This window comes from Molothrus aeneus, chromosome 31 (assembly GCF_037042795.1).
Source record: "Molothrus aeneus isolate 106 chromosome 31, BPBGC_Maene_1.0, whole genome shotgun sequence".
Lineage (NCBI taxonomy): Eukaryota > Metazoa > Chordata > Aves > Passeriformes > Icteridae > Molothrus > Molothrus aeneus.
In genome coordinates, this window is record NC_089676.1 from 364,186 (window position 1) to 384,611 (window position 20,426).

At 43.7% G+C, this 20,426-nt stretch overlaps 1 protein-coding gene across 2 annotated transcripts in view; it reads left to right on the plus strand.

Annotated features, from left to right (window-relative positions):
* ASH1L (ASH1 like histone lysine methyltransferase) overlaps positions 1-20,426 on the plus strand; it is an 83,695-nt gene that overhangs the window by 9,998 nt on the left and 53,271 nt on the right. For both annotated transcript variants that reach the window (XM_066568007.1, XM_066568008.1), the window contains exons 2-3: positions 277-795; positions 15,554-20,312. In XM_066568007.1, the coding sequence (XP_066424104.1) occupies positions 376-795; positions 15,554-20,312 (5,179 nt within the window). In that variant the 5' untranslated portion in view covers positions 277-375. The remainder of the gene's footprint in view (positions 1-276; positions 796-15,553; positions 20,313-20,426) is intronic.

The window sequence follows — 20,426 nt, forward strand, 5'->3', positions numbered from 1 at the left end:
TCTATTTATATATTTGGTTTATATATTATTATTTCTATATTTTTTATATATTTATATAAAAATATATTTTTATATAAATATATAAATATAAATATGTATTTATATATTTGGTTTATATATTATTATTTCTATATTGGTTTCCTATCTATTATTTATGTATTGGCTTTGTATGTTATTATTTCTATATTGATTTTATATTTCTATATTAGTTTTATTAAGCATTAATTGAATTTCTGCTCGAAAATCCAAGTTGATGCTGTTTTTTTCCTCCCACAGAGTGAAAGATGCTGACTGCCCATAGTGGAACAGCTCTCCTGAGGAACACATCTCTGTAAATCTTCCCTAAAACAATCACCTGAAGGCAAATATTCTGTGATGGACCCTCGGAATACTGCTATGTTAGGCTTGGGTTCTGATTCTGAAGGGTTTGCTGGGAAAAGCCCCTCTGTGGCAAACATTGGCACCTTGGTGGGCAAAGGGGAAGCGGAGCTCGAAGGCTGCAGCAAGGAGGAGGAGGAGGGGAAGAAGAAGAGCAGGGAGGGGAGCGCAGAGAGCAGCAAGAGCGAGGCTCTGGGCGATGCACAGCAGCAGTTCTCAGTGAAGGAAACCAACTTCTCTGAGGGAAACCTCAAACTGAAGATTGGCCTGCAAGCCAAGAGGACAAAAAAGCCTCCCAAGAACCTGGAGAATTATGTCTGCCGGCCTGCCATAAAAACCAGCATCAAGCAGCCAAGAAGGGCTCCCAAGAGCGGGAAGATGACAGAGGAGAAGAACGAGCACTGTCCTTCAAAGCAAGTGAGTGATGTGGCTCTGGGGTCATTTGCAAGTCATGGTACATTTAAAGCTGGGTTTCAAAGCTCCATCATCTCTGCAGCGCTGTGTTCTGCTGCTTTTCTCTGTAACCTCTGATACTGAAGTGGCTGGAGTTAGAAATGGTTTTATTTTGTGGCCATTAGGAGGAAAAACTGCTCTTTCACAGTGTGCCAATTTGTTGTTTCAAGAGCAGTGAAAGATGATTCCCATGTTCATTTCTGAAAAGTGCTGGGGAGGTTTTTAGTCTCTTTGCTGTAATCAAGTGGAGGGGTTTGGATGTCTTCTCTCTTGAGATGGGGCTCTGGATGTGCTGTGCTTGGATTTCTATTTTTTCCTACCTGTTAGAAGCACTTGTTTTGCTGTGTCTCACCTGTCACTGCTCAGGCTGGCTCTGAAAAGTAAAATAGACTTTTCCAACTGAGTTAGAAACCAGCCTGGAGATAACTGCATGTAAATGCAGTGGCTGGAGAGATGTGCCAGGGCTTTTCCAAACAGCAGGAAGTAGCCCTGCCTCAAGGATTTGTTTTTATGATCTCCATGATGTAATCAGAGCAGCAGTAGCAGATAGGGAAAACAGGATAAATGGCAAGGATTACAAATATAGTTGCATAGATGCTAAATTTCTGAAGGGTTTGGTTACAGCCTGCTCTTTTTTTCCCATCAACATAAAAGTTTTGTTAATCAAGGTTAGAATATACCCTTGTGTAGAACTGCCAGGGAATCCAGGGAATCCCTGGAAGCTGGATCCTTCCTTTGCAGGGCTTTTCTGTTCAGCTCCTCCAGAGCTTCCCAAAGCTGAAGCATTTCCATTTCTCCAGCCTGTGTCCTGTTCTCAGGCTCCCTGCATCAATCTGTCCTGGCAGAACCTGCCCAAGGGGAAGGAAAATTCCTCACCTTGTGCTGAGGTGATGTGTGCCTGCCACACCCTGACCCTGTCCCCTGCCATACCCAGACCCTGTCCCCTGCCACACCCTGACCCTGTCCCCTGCCATACCCTAACCTTTTCCTTTCTTTTCCTTTTCTTTCCCCTTTCCCCTTTCCCCTTTCCTCTTTCCCCTTTTCCCTCCCTTCCTTTTCCCTTTCCCTTTCCCTTTTCCCTTTTCCCTTTCCCTTTTCCCTTTTCCCTTTTCCCTTTTCCCTTTTCCCTTTTCCCTTTTCCCTTTTCCCTTTCCCTTTCCCCTTTCCCCTTTCCCCTTTCCCCTTTCCCCTTTCCCCTTTCCCCTTTCCCCTTTTCCTTCCCTTCCTTTCCCTTTCCCTTTCCCCTTTCCCCTTTCCCCTTTCCCCTTTCCCCTTTCCCCTTTCCCCTTTCCCCTTTCCCCTTTCCCCTTTCCCCTTTCCTCTTTCCCCTTTTCCCTTTTCCCTTTTCCCTTTTCCCTTTTCCCTTTTCCCTTTTCCCTTTTCCCCTTCCCCTTTCCTTTCCCCTGACATTCCCAAACCTTTTCCCCTCCCCTGGCATTCCCTGACTGCAATTGCCCTTGAGGAAGAGTCACCTTAAAGAGAAGGGAAATTTGGGGGTGATCTCATTGTGGCCTTCCAATACCAGAGAGAGAATTCTAACAATGGCCTGGAGTGCCAGGACACAGGGAATGGCTTTAGCCTGCCAGAGGGCAGGGATGGATGGGATATGGGGCAGGAATTCCTGGCAGTGAGGGTGGGCAGGCCCTGGCACAGGTGCCCAGAGCAGCTGGGGCTGCCCCTGGATCCCTGGCAGTGCCCAAGGCCAGGCTGGGATGGTGGAAAGGGTCCCTGCCATGGCACTGGATGAATTTTAAGGTCTCTTTTAACCCAAACCATTCCATGGTTCCATGAGAACATTGCTCAGAATTCCCCCCACCGAAAATCCCCTTGCACCTAAACTGGGGGGAAGAGGAGCTGAAACTCCTGAGCTCCCCAATCTTTGGACATCTGGGAATGAACACATTGAACAGATTGCCCAGAGCAGCTGGGGCTGCCCCTGCATCCCTGGCAGTGTTGGGCAGGGCTTGGAGCACCCTGGGATGGTGGGAAGGGTCCCTGCCCATGGCACTGGAGGAGTTTTTGGGTCTATTCCAACCCAAACCATTCCATGGTTCCATGAGAACATTGCTCAGAATTCCCCCCCACCAAAAATCCTAAAAAAAAATCCTTGCACCTAAACTGAGGGGAAGAGGAGCTGAAACTCCTGAGCTCCCCAATCTTTGGATGCTTGGATTAAACACATGAAAAGAGATTGCCCAGAGCAGCTGGGGCTGCCCCTGGATCCCTGGCAGTGCCCAAGGCCAGGCTGGGGCAGCCTGGGATAGAGGAAGGTGTGGAATGAAATCTTTAAAATCCCTTTTAGCCCAAAGCAGTCTGGGATACTGAGTAATTAATTCTGTGCTTCCAAAACAAGTGTGCTGGATGTGATGTGTAAGGGCTAAAATTGCCTTTTCCAGACTCTACAATGCTCTCACACTGGGCTTTTCCTGCACTGCAAACAGAGGTGTTTGCAGTCAGCCTATTGAAAAATAAATTCTCAAGTGTTCATTGCATAACTTCACACTTTGGCAGTGGTCTTTATTTTGCATTCTTCCATTTCAGAACAAGCTTATTATTTCTAATGATGTTTCTAACTTTGGCTTGAAAAACATCAGAAGAGTTGATGGCAGTTTGTTATTACACTGTTAGTTTTCTTTTGTTTTCCTTTTTCTTTCTTTTTTTGTTGTTTTTTTTTGACAAGACTCTGTTGCAATGAGTTGAATATTGGAACAGTCTGGAATATCCAACCAGTGATTTCTCTTGATGTCTGAATTGAGGTGGCTCCTGCAGCTGAAAATCTCTAACTCAGGGCGGGTTTGACGTTGAATTAATCAGGTTTAGGATGGATACAGGAAAAGGTTCTTCCCCAGAGGCTGCTGGGCACAGCCCCAGGGCTGCCAGAGCTGCAGGAGGGTTTGGGAAATGCTCCCAGGGTGGGATTTTGGGGTGTCAGTGCAGGGCCTGGGGTTGGACTGGCTGATCCCTGGGGATCCCTCCCAGCTCAGGACATCCCAGAATTCCCTGATTTTCCTCTCAAAAGGCACCACTGTGTCTGGAGACTTGGCCTTTTGCATCAAGAGATCGTGCCCTGGGAGTTTTTACCAGAGCAAATCATCAATATTGGAATTCTCCTGGTGACAGCAGGGATTCTTCATCCTTGACATCTTTGTTTATACACCAGGATTTTATATATATATATTTTTTTTAGAGGTGCATCCCATTTGAAACGGAAAGTAGAAAGGGAGGCAAATATCAGTGATGGTGTAGAATCTTATTGATGTTGATATCACATCAGGTTTGGATTTCAGCTGCTCCTCTCAGGGCAGGCCCTGCTCTCCCTGGCAGGCAGCCCTGCATGCAGAGCATGCAGATCTGTTGCATTAAATTTGCATTATTGCCAAGAGTTTCAAATCCCTGACTCATGAGAACTCCCTCAGATCCTCTGCTCTCTCCCGAGTTGCTCTGAGCTGTGTTTAAGTCTGGCTGTTCCCTGCTGCCATTTTGCACTTTGCATTGTTAGAAATGACAGTAAACACCATCCTGCTGATTGCTGAGTGGGATTAGAAGTGTCTATGTGGAAATAAATGGGAATGATGCCTTTAAACCATCACATGTTTTGAATATAATACCCAAGGGTTGTTTTTTTTGTGTCTTCCTGCCATTATAGATGTAATAAATATCAATAAATATCAATAAATAATATAAATATAATAGAAAATATTATACATTGATAATATAAATATATAAAAGATAAATATGAGTAATTTTATATAAATAAACTATATTTATATAGTCTATAAATATATATTATATTATACTATATTATATTTATTATATTACATCATATTATATAACATTATATCATATTACATTATATCATATTACATTATATTATATTATATTATATTAATTATATTACATCATATTATATAACATTATATCATATTACATTACATTACATTATATTATATTATATTATATTATATCATATTATATTACATTATATCATATTACATTATATCATATTACATTACATTATATTACATTACATTATATTACATTATATTACATTATATTACATTATATTACATTATATTACATTATATTACATTATATTACATTATATTACATTATATTATATTACATCATATTACATTACATTATATTACATTACATTATATTACATTATATTACATTATATTACATTATATTACATTATATTACATTATATTACATTATATAATATATATTGTATATTATATATTATATATTTTATATTATATTATATTCATTATAAATATATATAGATATAATTTATGAATAAGGTATATAACATAACTATAAATATATATTCTATTTAGAATATAAATATTATAAGTATAAAAATAATATAATATAATATAATTATATTATATATACATATTCATAGAAGTAAATTTATATAAATATATAAAAATCAATTATATAAATGTGATAAACCATAGAAGTTTTAGCACTGCAAACTCCACTTCAGCAAAGGAAAGCTCCCCATGAATTTCTGCTGTGGCTGCAGAGGAGGGGAAGCAAACGTGGGACCCATTCAGAGCCAGGTGTGGCTTCACTTGCAGCTCTGGAAGGGAACTTTGTGTTCTTTTAAAGCAGCAATGAAGAATTAGAATGAAAATTTAGCACTTGCAGTGTGCACAGTCAACCACTGAAAGACAAAGAGAAGTAGTGGAATTCTGCTCCTGGGAATAAAAATGGAAATAGGAGGAAAATCCTTTAAAAATCCATCTCTGACAGTTTTTTTTTCCCTCAAGTTTAATGCTGACAGGACAGATAAAACCTGGGAGGTGTCTTCAGATACATGAATAGAGGATTTATCTGCAGTCTGGAGAGGGTGGGTGATGGAAGCTGCAATCACAGAATCCTTCAGGCTGGAAAAGCCCTCCCCGAGCTTGGAACCCAGCTCAGCTCCCAGCACTGAACAATTCTGGACATTTCCAGGGCTGGCAATTCCACACTTCCCTGGGCTGCCTCTTCAGGGCCTCACCACCCTTTCAGCAGAGACATTTTTCCTGGGATATTAACAATTTTTTCCTCCAGAAATGTGTAGACATCAAAATTAATAAATATTTTTTTTTTTTTTCCTGAGGAGAAAATCATAAAGCAGGAAAGGGAAACCAAGAAATGACTGACATTCCCAGTGACATTCCTGCTCACTTTGCTTTTTGACACTGAGCATGGATTTCATCCTTTCAAAAAGTGTCCTGGAGCAGGGAGACATTGCTGGGCTGAGCCCCAAACCCTGAGCCTTGACCAAAAATAGACATTTTGTCCCTTTTATTTTGTAGGATGCTGGCAGCAGTGAAGGTTTAGCAATAAAAGACAAGAAGGGACAGTGGGAACACAGAGCAGCAGGTTGGGACTTGCCCTCCTGCTCCATCTCCCTGTTCCTGTGTAAAATTGCTGAGTGCAGAATTCTGGAGTTTTTTTTTCTCTTGCCTTTGGTCATGCAGGGAAGTTTGCTGATGAAATCACAGCCGCCCACTGAAAGAGTTTCAAACAAAAAAAAAAAAAATTAAAATTCAAAAGATGAAAAATTGATTTGTTTTCTTTTTGGGTAGCTCAGGAATATTTCCTGCAGGATTTGGGACAAAAATGTTTTGTTTTAGGTTAATTCCACAGAATCTTTGTTTTGCTTTTAGAAAAGGCTAAAAACTAAAAAGTCTTGGAGGTGAAAAATAAACAGCATTTTTATTTGGGGGATTGCCTAGAATGTGTTGATGCCACAACCACAAAACAATTCCTGTGATTTCTCAGAATGCTCCTTTGAATTCTACTCTGAGCATTGGCCTGAAGTACAACAGCCAAAACAATAATGGAGAAATCTGTGGATGTGCAGAAAAAATCCTTATTGCTTGCCAGTGGCTCTCAAGAGAAATCCCAAACAACATTTTCCTGAACAGGCTGCTTCCTTTGAACTGCTTCAGGTGTTGGAAGCTGAGGCTTTATTTTTAGTTTTTATTTCTATTTTATTTTGATATTTTTATTTTTATATATTTATTTTTAAATTTTATTTTTGTCTTTCTATTTTATTTTTTGAGTTTTGTAACTAGGGTTTAGTTGAGAAGTGTGACACCAGCCTTGATGGATGTTCCTGTTCTCAGGCAGGATCAGCTACCCTTGACCTTTTTGCACATAAATACCAGTGATAATGACAGTCAATCATGATCTAGTAGTAATAAACCCTGATGCCCTTTTGAAAATCAAGGGCTTTTTTTGCTCTTGGTACTGTGATGATTCTGGAATCCCAGAATTGTTCAGCTTGGAAAGGATCTTTAAGATGCTGGAGTTCAGCTCTTCCCCCAGCGCTGCCAAGGCCACCACTTACCTGTGGCCCAGCAATTCCAACCTGTTCATTTTGATAGTTTCCAGCAAAATAACCTGGAATTATTCTTCCTCAGATGGATGGTGCAAGTCTAGAAACTGTATGCTCACACAGGAGATAGAGAATTTTCAGTTCAGCTCAGTGTCAAACCAAGAATAATTCCAATTTTATGGAAACTTCACGTGCTTGATGCAATTGCTTTGGGCAACACTTTTATTGCATGGGCTCTTAAACCAGAGAGTTGAACTAAAGATTGCACAGGAACAAATGTTTCAGTTTTGAAAGCACAAAATGCTTTTGGATGCAGTGGAATCTCATCTTTGGAACAGCTTTGGGCCCAGATGGGCCATTTCATTCCAGCTGACACCACAGGAACGCTGAGCAGTGCTCGAAATTTGGGCTGCAAAGGCACAGAATTCCAGGAAAACCCTTCCAGGAGATTTTTGATGGCATTGTCCAAATGATTGCAACATGGAGGCAGATCCTTGGAGAGCCAGGAGGAGAGAGCAGGTGAAACACTCAGGACATGTTGAGGTTGTTTGCTTTTTGCCACAGCGCTCGCAAATGTGTCTGAAACCTGACTCTGTGCTTCCCTAGCACAATATAAATATAAAGAGAATTACAGGTAGAAACATAGACTTTAATAAATATAAATATAAATATAAATATAAATATAAATATAAATATAAATATAAATATAAATATAAATATAAATCTGCCCAAGGGAAGCAGGGCTGAGGAAGGAATTAAGGGCTGGATGCTCCCCTGCAGCACCAGGAGACAGAGAAACATTTCAAGGTCCACAGGAGCATGTGGGAATCAGGAAAACAGAAACTTCCACAGGCACAGAAGGGTTTGATTTGCAGCCTTAGGAAAAGCTTGGATTGATGTAAAAATACAGCAGACAGATATTAAACAGAAAAATAATAAACTTATGTTTCTATAATTGTATGTAAAAATATACTTGAAATAAGTGAGAAACTATAGAGCAAAAATATAGCACACAGATATTAAACAGAAAAATAAAAAACTTATATTTCTATAATTGTATATAAAAATGTACTTTAAATAACTGAGAAACTATAGAGCAAAAATATAGCACACAGATATGAAACAGAAAAATAATAAACTTATGTTTCTGTAGTTGTAAGTAAAAATATGCTTTAAATAAGTGAGAAACTATAGAGCAAAAATACAGCACAGAGATATTAAACAGAAAAATAATAAACTTGTATTTCTATAATTGTATGTAAAAATATACTTTAAATAAGTGAGAAACTATAGAGCAAAAATATAGCACACAGATATGAAACAGAAAAATAATAAACTTGTATTTCTATAATTGTATATAAAAATATAAATAAGTGAGAAACTAGATAAGATGGTGAAGGGTTTATAAATTAAGAGTTTAGAAGTTATAACAGAAAAATATGTGTACAAATGAGACAGAAGCCATGAGCCAAAAGTATCCACAGTGCAGCAGAAGTAAGTAAAGGTGGCAAGTTAGGAAAGTAAAATAAATTCTGTGGCAACTGTCTGTTAGTTTAGGAAGTTACATTAGTTTAGTAAGTTATATTTATATTAATTAATTATTAATTAATATTAATTTAGAAATTAAAAATAAAGTTATGTTTGTTTAGAAAGTTATACATATACGTAATATGTATATGTTATATATAATATATATTATTATATATTATATATTATATATATTATAATATATGCAATATATTTTATATATAATATATATAATATTATATATATAATATATATTATATGTTATATATAATATATATTATTCTATATTATATGTATGATTTATATTATATATATTATATATATTCTAATGTACAGTATACATAATATATATATAATATATTGTTATAAAGTTATTTATTATGTTGTAACAACGAAACTTGTGACTGCTCTTGAGCTATAGCTGAATAGTTCTCTAAAATCTCCCAACCCCTAAGAGTGATATTTATCTCTAGAATAAATCTTTTTAAACTTGAAAATAGTCCCATCCTTCATTTCTAATGGTGACAGTGACAGGAGCAGCCTCTGAGGACACTCTGTCACTTGGGCTGCACTTCAGCTCTGTGCTCCCATCTCACAGAGCCCTTGTGTGGCACATGGGGTCACTGCTGTCCCTGTGCAGGTGACACTGCTGTCCTTGTGCAGGTGACAGTGCTGTCCTTGTGCAGGTGACACTGCTGTCCCTGTGCAGGTGACACTGCTGTCCTTGTGCAGGTGACAGTGCTGTCCTTGTGCAGGTGACACTGCTGTCCTTGTGCAGGTGACAGTGCTGTCCCTGCCCAGCTGTGGGATCTGGGGACATTCCTGTCCCTGTGCAGGTGACACTGCTGTCCTTGTGCAGGTGACAGTGCTGTCCCTGTGCAGGTGACAGTGCTGTCCCTGTGCAGGTGACAGTGCTGTCCTTGTGCAGGTGACACTGCTGTCCCTGTGCAGGTGACACTGCTGTCCCTGTGCAGGTGACAGTGCTGTCCCTGCCCAGCTGTGGGTTTGGAGGTTGCCTGCCCAGTGTGTCAATAGAGCTGGGCTGGGGTCACCCTGACCCCGTGGCCACAGCCTGTGACACTGTCGGGTGTGTCCTGGACGGGGTGTCCTGGGACTGCATCCCAAGGTGTGTCCTGGGGGTGTATCTGTCCCAAGGTGTGTCCTGGGGGTGTATCTGTCCCAAGGTGTGTCCTGGGGGTGTATCTGTCCCAAGGTGTGTCCTGGGGGTGTATCTGTCCAAGGTGTGTCCTGGGGGTGTATCTGTCCCAAGGTGTGTCCTGGGGGTGTATCTGTCCCAAGGTGTGTCCTGGGGGTGTATCTGTCCCAAGGTGTGTCCTGGGGGTGTATCTGTCCAAGGTGTGTCCTGGGGGTGTATCTGTCCCAAGGTGTGTCCTGGGGGTGTATCTGTCCCAAGGTGTGTCCCAAAATGTGTCCCAGGGGTTGTCCTGGGGGTGTGTCCCAAGGTGTGTCTGGGGATGTGTCCTGTACAGGATGTCCTGGAGGGGATATCCTGAGGGTGTATCCCAAAATGTGTCCCAGGGGATGTCCTGGGGGTGTATCCCAAGGTGTGTCCTGGAGGGATGTTCTGGGGGTGTCTCCAAAGATGTGTCCCAGGGGGGTTTCCTGGGGGTGTATCTATCCCAAGGTGTGTCCCAGGGCATGTCCTGGGGGTGTATCCAAATGTGTATCCCAAGGTGTGTCCCAAGGAATGTTCTAGGGTGTCCTGTCCCAAGGGATGTTCTAGGATGTTCTGTCCCAGGGGATGTTCTAGGATGTTCTATCCCAAGGGATCTTTCAGGATGTTCTGTCCCAAGGGATGTTCTAGGATGGTCTGTCCCAAGGGATGTTCTAGGATGTTCTGTCCCAAGGGATGTTCTAGGATGTTCTATCCCAAGGGATGTTCTAGGATGTTCTGTCCCAATGGATGATCTAGGATGTTCTGTCCCAATGGATGTTCTAGGATGGTCTGTCCCAAGGGATGTTCTAGGATGTCATGTCCCAAGGGATGTTCTAGGATGTTCTGTCCCGAGGGATGTTCTAGGATGGTCTGTCCCAAGGGATGTTCTAGGATGTCATGTCCCAAGGGATGTTCTAGGATGTTCTGTCCCAATGGATGATCTAGGATGTTCTGTCCCAAGGGATGTTCTAGGATGTTCTGTCCCAAGGGATGTTCTAGGATGTTCTATCCCAAGGGATGTTCTAGGATGTTCTGTCCCAATGGGTGTTCTAGGATGTTCTGTCCCAAGGGATGTTCTAGGATGTTCTATCCCAAGGTCTGTCCTGTTGGATTATGCCCTTTTCTGACCCAGATTTGAGGCAACTGAGAGGTGTTTTAGAAGCTTTGATTCTATTTTCAGTCTCATGCGAAGGGTGAGACAATACAGATGTTATAATTGATGCCATCACAATTAGAAGCTAATGATTTTCTTAATTACAATAATAATAAGTGTTTCTTGGCCTATCAGCCACACCATGCTTTAAATGCATTAAAGCAAATAATTTAACATTACCCCTCCTGGGTCCCACTACAATGGATCTTTCACAGTTTTATTTCTTGAAGTCTCCAGTCTTATTTGCAAGGCCATCCTTTGAAACCTAAACCTGTCTCTGGTTCCATTTCTCTCTCTCAACAATGTCTGTCCTGTTCCACAGCATTTCTAAGTCAGCATTTCTTATCTCAGAGCATTTCTTATCTGTGTCTGAGGGGAAGGAAGAGCTGTGCTGGGGAGGTGCTGGGGTCCCCACCCCTGGGGGTGTTTAACAAAGCCTGGATGTGGCACTGGGTGCCAGGGTTTAGTTGAGCTCTTGGGGCTGGGTTGGACTCGATGATCTTGAAGGTCTTTTCCAACCCAGTGATTCTGGGAATTCTGGGAATTCTGTGTTCTGGGGCTGTGCCTGGGGGATGTCCACATTCCTGAGCATGTGTGTGGGATGTGTGTCCTGGGGGGACTTGGGGATGTATCCCCCAACTCCCCTCCCCGGTTTGGGGGGTTCCTGGGGGTGTCCTGGGGTTTGTTCTGGGGGTGTCCTGGGGTTTTTCCAGGGTTTGTTCCAGGGAGTGTCCTGGGGGTGTTCCAGGGTTTGTTCCAGGGTTTGTTCTGAGGGTATTCTGGGGGTGTCCTGGGGTTTGTTCTGGGGTTTGTTCCATGGGGTGTCCTGGGGGTGTTCCAGGGTTTATTCCAGGGAGTGTTCTGGGGTTTGTTCCTGGGGGTGTTTCCCAGGGTTTGTTCTGGGGGTGTTCTGGTGGGGTCCTGGGGTTTGTTCTTGGGGTGTTCTGGGGTTTATTCTGGGGTTTGTTCTGGGGTTTGTTCCAGGGTTTGTTCTGGGGGTGTTCTGGGGTTTGTTCTGGGTTTGTTCTGGGGTTTGTTCTGGGGTTTGTTCCTGGGGGTGTTCTGGGGTTTGTTCCAGGGTTTGTTGCTGGCGGTGTTCCAGGGTTTGTTCCAGGGTTTGTTCCTGGGTTTGTTGCTGGGGTTTGTTCTGGGGTTCGTTCTGGGGTTTGTTCTGGGGTTTGTTCTGGGGTTTGTTCTGGGGTTTGTTCTGGGGTTTGTTCTGGGGGTGTTCTGGGGGTGTTCCGGGGTTTGTTCTGGGGTTTGTTCTGGGGTTTGTTCTGGGGGTGTTCTGGGGGTGTTCTGGGGTTTGTTCCAGGGTTTGTTCTGGGGTTTGTTCTGGGGGTGTCCTGGGGTTTGTTCCAGGGTTTGTTCTGGGGGTGTTCTGGGGTTTGTTCTGGGGTTTGTTCTGGGGTTTGTTCCAGGGTTTGTTCTGGGGTTTGTTCTGGGGGTGTCCTGGGGTTTGTTCCAGGGTTTGTTCTAGGGTTTGTTCCAGGGTTTGTTCTGGGGTTTGTTCTGGGGGTGTTCTGGGGTTTGTTCTGGGGGTGTTCTGGGGTTTGTTCCTTTGGGTGTTTCCCAGGGGGTGTCCAGGACAGGGTCTGTGTGCTGGGACACTTGGGCTGATGTGGCTCAAGTTGATTTATTTACCTGATTCCCTCAGTGTATGAGCAGTGGAGTCCAGTTCTTCCACTGTTGCCTCTGCACAGAAAATGTCCTTTTTATTCCTGAAGTTTGGGGCAGTGCATGATTGCAGTTTGATTTTGGTATCTGTCTGCAATGCTCTTACTCCTCCTTAGTGGCAGCAGTACCTGCTATTCACTTCAACCAAAATTCTGAAATTTTCAATGATACAGAATCGCAAGAAGAAACTTTGATTCTCTGGCTGATGTTGGGAACTTTTTTTTAAGGTTTCTGCAGCCACTGCAACCTTCTCCAAAAGAAACATCTCAAGATGTTTCTGTTAGAAATTACTGGATGAAATTTTGTTCTTCAAAATTTCCCTCCAAAATGTTTCTGTTAATCATGCTGATTATTAAGTAGATTTATGGGGGAAAAAAAATCCCATATAAGAATTTTGGGTTTAAAAATGCTGAAAACAATGACAGACTTTTTTGACTTCTTGTCTGACATCTCCCTAGATGCTTCATGTTCTTTGAAATAATTTTCAGTGTGCTTGGAAAACTCACTCACCTTTAGATGAGAAGGAAACTTTCCAGGGCACACTCCTTCAGCTTTCAGAGGATCTGTGTTTGATGCTAAAGTCTTGTTTGCAGAATCCTGGCATCTTGCTCAGATCAAAGCTGCTGTTTGGAAGGGTTTTGTTAGTTCTGTATTTATTATTTAAGTGTCTATTGAAACTTCCAAGCCCTTTGTTTGGAAATGGAGGTGAACAGGGAAAAGCAGAGCCTGCCAAGAGGTGTTGGGTACCCAGCAGTGGCAGTGAGGGCACCACAGAACCCGGCCCAGGGGTGGCAGAGCACCCAGGAGGAGCAGAAAAAAGAAGGAATAACGTGGAATGTAAACACAGGGATGAGGAGCTGAATTCCCAAGTCAGTATTTAGGTGGGTTTTTGAAGTCTATTGAACAAAGGAGATTTTTCATCCAAAGTTCTCGTCAGAATTTCAGGCTGTAGGAGGAGGATGAAGCTCTCTGAAGGCTTTAATAGCCATGAGTGACTCTCTGGCACTCAGAGTCTGCCCCAGGGAATTCCAGGAGCTTGGATTGCAGGCTCAGGGTGGTGTCCTGCTGACTCAGGGCTTTCCATGTGCGTGCCAGGCCTGAAGGTGGGCACAGGGAGCCCCCTCTGCCACCCCTGCAGGAAGGAGCAGCCCTGGATTCGGGCTGCAGGGGCTCCCCCATTACCCACACGGCTGCTTCTCATCTCAGCAGTGTCCAGCTGGATCCAGGCTGCAGATTCCTGGTTAAGTGCAGCTGACTGAACAAATCCTTCATGATCAGCACCAAAATTGGCTGTGCAGAGGAATCCAGGCTGTTCCTTCCTTCAGCATCCACAGGTGCAGCTCTGGCATCAGGGGCTGGAAGGGCCAGGCCTTGCCTTAGCAGTTTTTATGGCAGGGGGATGAAGAGTTGTGGCATTGGTGTCTTTCACTCCGTCGATGTTTAGTGCTTGTTCTGGGAGGTCCCAGGTGCTTTTCAAATTGGGAATAAAATCACAGCATCACAATGACTTTGGGCTGGGAGGGACCTTAAAGCCCAGCTTATTCCACACCCTTGCCATGGCAGGGACACCTTCCACTGCCCATTTTTGAATTTTTGAATTTATTGAGATGCTCTCAGTAGGATTTATGATGTGTTGCAGTTTTGATTTTAACCTTTACAGAATAAATTTCAAGTTTGGTTAGGTGTGAGCTGGAAATTAAGTGTGAGTTTCAGTTATTCCGTGTGCGTGTGCATTATCACGCTCCCCTCCATGCAAGCAGAATAATTTGACTTATTTTATTTTATTTTATTTTATTTTATATTTATTTTATTTTATTTTAATTTATTTTATTTATCTTGTTTTATTTTATTTTATTTTTAAATAAAATAATATTTTATTTAATATTTATTTTGTTTTGTTTTATTTTATTTTATATTTTATTTTATTTTATCTTGGTTTATTTTATTTTGTTTTATTTTATCTTATATTTATTTTATTTTAATTTATTTTATTTATCTTGTTTTGTTTTATTTTATTTTGTTTTGTTTTATTTTAATTTATTTTATATTTATTTTATTTTTTATTTTATTTTATATTTATTTTATTTTGTTTTATTTTATTTTATCTTGTTTTGTTTTATTTTGTTTTGTTTTATTTTGTTTTATTTTATTTTATTTTATATTTATTTTATTTTTTATTTTATTTTATATTTATTTTATATTTATTTTATTTTATTTTATTTTATTTTATTTTTTTTTATTTTTAATTTTTTAAATTTATTTTCCTGACTGTCAGTGTTGTGCTGGGAGGAGCAGCTGTTTCAGGGCTGGGGGGCCAGGGCTGAGCTGCCAGCAGGGCTGTGCAGGGACACGGTGACAGTGCCAGCCCTTCCAGGGCACTGCTCAGCTGCTGCTCAGCACCATGTGAGCTCTTCAAGTGCTCTCACACTATAAATAGCCCAGCACTTTGTTGTTAGTGAGTTTTTATTAATAAACATCAACAGTATTTTTGGAGGATATTTGTAATAATTGGGGGACAGATTAAATGGTTTGTATTCTCGGACTGGGAGGGAGTTTGTGTTTTGTTAACATCAGCAAAGCCTCAGCAGGTCCACCATTAAAACATTTTGCTTTAAATATGAATATAAGTATTATTTGTTGAATGTGTTTATTTTATTATGCCATTATTTAAATTACTGATATTACTATTGTTCGCTTTGAAATTAATAGGATCATGAAGCCTCTGTTTATACAGTAACCCTGATACCAGAGCAAGTGTTAATCACCAAAACATAAAAAGATACTGTGTTACTCAAAGTGATACTTTGTACCCTGTTCCTAAAGGCTTTTTTTGTTTATTAACTCTTAGGACCCTTCCAAGTCTTACAAGAAAGCTGGAGAAGTTGCACCAGTTGAGTTACACGTGGAAGAAGGTATCCAAGTAGAAACAACCCCTTTATCTAAGAAAGTTTCCCCATTGCATTCTGAAATGACAGATTATATAAAATCATCTCCTCCAACCATTATCAGTAGCCATAATTCTGATTTAAAGGATAGAACAGAAATTAACGGAGCAACAACTGTCACAGAAAAATTGGCTCAACTTATTGCAACTTGTCCTCCTTCCAAGTCTTCCAAAACCAAGCAGAAGAAGCCTGGAAGTGGGAATGGAACTACATCTGGTTTGGTGAAAGACTCTGGGAAGAAGCTGCCAGGAGCTATAACTGCAAGTGGGTTGGTTAACAAAGATTTGGTGAAGAAGCTGCCGGGCTCTGGGGTTGCTGTTGGGTTGGTGAACAAGGACTCAGGGAAGAAGCCATTAGGGATTGGCAGCGCAGCCATATTGGTTAACAAAGACTCTGGGAAGAAGCCCCAAGCAATCAGCCCCTTAATTGGATTGGTTAACAAAGACTCTGGGAAGAGACCTCCAGGGATCAGCACTCCAACAGGGTTAGTCCACAAGGATTCAGGAAAGAAGCAGCCAGTGACCAGCTCTGCAGTTGGGTTGATCAGCAAAGATGTGGGGAGGAAGGTTCCAGGGATCAGCGCTCCAACTGCCCTGCCCAGCAAGGAGCCTCTCAAGAAGCCAGTAGGGATCAGCACTCCAGCAGGATTGGTTAACAAGGATGCTGGGAAGAAGTTGTTGGGAATGAATAGTCCTACAGGTCTGCTTAACAAGGATTCTGGAAGGAAGATGCCAGGGACTGGGAACAGCACAGCTCTGGTTAACAAAGACTCTGGAAGGAAGACGCCAGGGATTGGCAGCCCCATGGGACTGGTTAGCAAGGACCCTGGGAGGAAGGTGCCAGGAATCAGCAGTCCTGTGGGGTTGGTTAGCAAGGACTGTGGGAAGAAGCCAGCAGGGATGGGCAGCCCAGCTGGTTTGGCTACCAAGGACTCTGGAACTCTGAAAGCAGACTCCCTCGTGCCCTCCTCAGAGCCCTTTAAGCTTCCTTGCAATTCAAACCTCAGCAGCCTTGAAAGCCACGAGCCTGTGGATTTACTGAAGGAAAATACAACCAGCAAAACCTTTGAGAAGCACATTATGAGACAGAGCAAAGAAAGTATCTTGGACAAGTTTTCCATTCGAAAAGAAATTGCTGACGTAGGCAAAGAGATGTTCAATGAAGGAATGTGTGTTCCACAGGATGCCTACTCATCCAGTGAGAAAGGGATTTATGAAACATCAAAGCACGAGAAGCAGCCTCCAGTTTATTGCACTTCACCAGACTTCAGGACAGGAGGTGCCTCGGAGGTGTCGACAGCCAAGTCCCCGTTCAGTGCAGTGGGAGAGGGGAATCTCCCATCTCCTTCCCCCACTGTGTCTGTCCCCACCCTGAACAGGAGCCTCTCCACAGCCTCCTCCCAGCTGGCGTCCAACTCATTGCACTTAAGTTCCACGGCAGAGCTCTTGGAAGGCATTTCAGATCCCATGGGCAAAACGCCCTTCTCCTCGGACAGCTCCCTGCTGAGTCTGAACAGGACATTGAACCACACCCTCAGCACTGATTTTAAAGGTGCTGAGAAAGACTTAAGTGATTCGAAAGCATCTTACGTGGAAACTTCGAGAACAAGTCCTCCCATAGGGAAAAAACCCATTTTGGCAGCTGAGACAAGCATCCACGCTACTGTCACCCCTTCAGTAGTTAGTTTTACCAGCTTGTTTGGGAGCAAGCAGTTCCTCAAGATCGGTGCAATAGCTGCATCTGAGAAATCCTGCCAAGGAGCAAAAAACCTGAGCAGCACTCAGCAATCAAAACCTTTAAAGAAAAGAAAAGGAAGGAAGCCACGATGGACTAAAGTGGTGTCGAGGAGCGCCTGCCGACCTCCAAAGGGTCTGGAACTAGAAAGGTCAGAGCTTTTTAAAAACATTTCATACAGTGCACTATCGAGCAGTAATTTGGAGCAGGCCAAATTCCTGAAAAACATCGGATCATCCTCATTTGTGGAGCATGAATTTGTCAAGCATCAGTTGCCAAAGCTGAATGAAGCTAATGGACAGTCCCTGGCACTGCTGGCTGAGACTGACAAACAAACTCCAAAGTTCTACAGCTCTCACAAACAACCCTCTAGCTTGTGTATGTCGGATGATTTCTTACCTGACATATACAAACCCAAGAGAGGAAGACCTAAATCCAAGGAAATGCCAGAACTCGAAGGTCCCCCCAAAAGAACTCTTAAGATCCCAGCATCAAAAGTCTTCTCAGTGCAGTCAAAAGAAGAGCAAGAACCCCCAATTTTGCAGCCTGAAGTGGAAATTCCCTCCCTAAAACAAAGTTTATCAGGACAAGCTTTTCCTAAAAAGAGGGGGAGACCTAAAAGGCAGATCCGGTCATCAATAAAAATGAAACCACCTATTCTGTCTGTGGCACCTTTTGTTGGAACAGAGAACTCGAGCAAGATGGGGCCTGAAAGCGAACAGCATCGACCTGGGGAGTTCTTTGAGAGGAAGGACCAGCTCCGAGGGCCAGAGGAAGTCCAAAGCCCCAGTATTTGTAGCATGAGTGATTTGGAAGTAGACTCAGACAGAAAAGTTGCCAAGAGAAATAATGGCCAGTTAATGAAAACAATTATTCGAAAAATAAATAAAATGAAAACTCTGAAGCGAAAGAAACTCCTGAATCAGATTCTGTCCAGTACAGTGGAACCAAATACCAAAGGGAAGATGCAATCCAAGCTCCACAACACCGTGTCAACTCTTGCTGCCACGTTCGGTTCAAAACTAGGCCAGCAAATCAACGTCAGCAAGAAAGGAACAATTTACATAGGAAAAAGGAGAGGGAGGAAACCTAAAGCTGTCCTGAACGGCATTTTAGCCAGCAGTGCCGCCAGTCTGACAGTTCTGGAGAAATCTGCCCAGCAAGCTCCCGGTACGTCCCTAGGACAAGTCCTCCCCCACCTGCTGCCCTCGGCAGCGAACCCCTCGGAGATCCTCCCGTCCCCGGTGTGCTCGCAGTCCTCAGCCGTGAGCGGGGGGCAGAGCCCTGTGAGCAGCGACGCGGGCTTCATCGAGCCCAGCTCGGTGCCCTACCTGCACCTGCACTCCAGGCAGGGCAGCGTGGTGCAGACGCTCGCCATGAAGAAAGCGGCCAAGGGGAGGAGGAGGCTGTCCCCACCCACGCTGCTGCCCAACTCCCCGTCCCACCTGAGCGAGCTGACGTCGCTCAAAGAGGCCACGCCGTCCCCCGTGAGCGAGTCCCACAGCGACGAGACCATCCCCAGCGACAGCGGCATAGGCACGGACAACAACAGCACCTCGGACCGAGCCGAGAAGTTCTGCGGGCAGAAGAAGAAAAGGCACTCGTTTGACCACGTGTCCCTCATCCCAACCGAGAGCTCCACCGTGCTCAGCAACCTGAAGGAGAAGCACAAGCACAAGTGCAAGCGCCGCAGCCACGATTACCTCAGCTACGACAAGATGAAGAGGCAGAAGAGAAAAAGGAAAAAGAAGTACCCTCAGCTCCGAGGGAGGCAGGACCCTGATTTCCTCGCTGAGCTAGAGGAGTTAATAAGTCGGTTAAGTGAAATTAGAATAACCCACAGAAGTCACCATTTTATACCCCGAGATTTGCTGCCTACCATTTTTAGGATAAATTTCAATAGTTTCTACACCCACCCTACTTTTCCTTTAGATCCTTTGCACTACATTAGAAAACCTGATTTAAAGAAAAAGAGAGGCAGGCCTCCAAAAATGCGGGAAGCAATGGCAGAAATGCCTTTCATGCATAGCCTGAGCTTCCCCCTGTCCAGCACCGGGTTCTACCCCTCCTATGGCATGCCTTACTCCCCTTCTCCCCTGGCAGCTGCTCCCATAGGATTAGGTTATTATGGAAGGTACCCTCCAACTCTTTACCCTCCTCCACCCTCTCCTTCTTTCACCACCCCCCTACCCCCACCTTCCTACATGCATACAGGCCACCTGCTCCTCAACCCCACCAAATACCACAAGAAGAAGCATAAACTCTTGCGCCAGGAAGCTTTCCTCACCACCAGCAGGACTCCTCTGCTGTCCATGAGCACGTACCCCAGCGTCCCCCCCGAGATGGCCTATGGCTGGATGCTGGAACACAAGCACAGGCACCGCCACAAGCACCGGGAGCACCGCTCCTCCGAGCAGCCCCAGGTCTCCATGGACACCATCGCGGCCAACAGCTCCTCCAGAACGGTTCTGGAGTCCTTGAAGCGCTACAGGTTTGGGAAGGAGGCTGTTGGAGATAGGTACAAACACAAAGAGAAACACAGATGCCACATGGCTTGTCCTCACCTCTCACCTTCCAAGGGTTTGCTAAGCAGAGATGAGCAGTGGGTCAGGAGAGAGCCTGCAGAGTCCAATTCCTTGGCGCTGGGATTGCAGACCCCTCTGCAGATAGACTGCTCTGAAAATTCCCCAGCTCTGTCCCTGGGGGGATTCACTCCCAGCTCAGAGGCAGCCAGCAGCGATGAACACACAAACCTTTTCACAAGTGCAATAGGCAGCTGCAGAGTCAGCAACTCTGCCAGCACCAACGGACGGAAAAAGTTACCGGAGAGCCCCGGCCTGTTCGGCGGGCAGGACACGGCGCTGAGCCGGCCCCTCCGCAAGGAGCCCGCGCCTGCCTCCCTGGAGAAGGCCCTGCAGCCCCTGGCAGGTAAGGGAGCCCGGGCTTTCCACGAGTCCTGCTGGGTTCTGTTGTACCAAACACGGCTGGAACAGGGGCAGGTGAGGTTTGGGCTCTGCAGGGACCATTCTGGGGTCCTGCCCT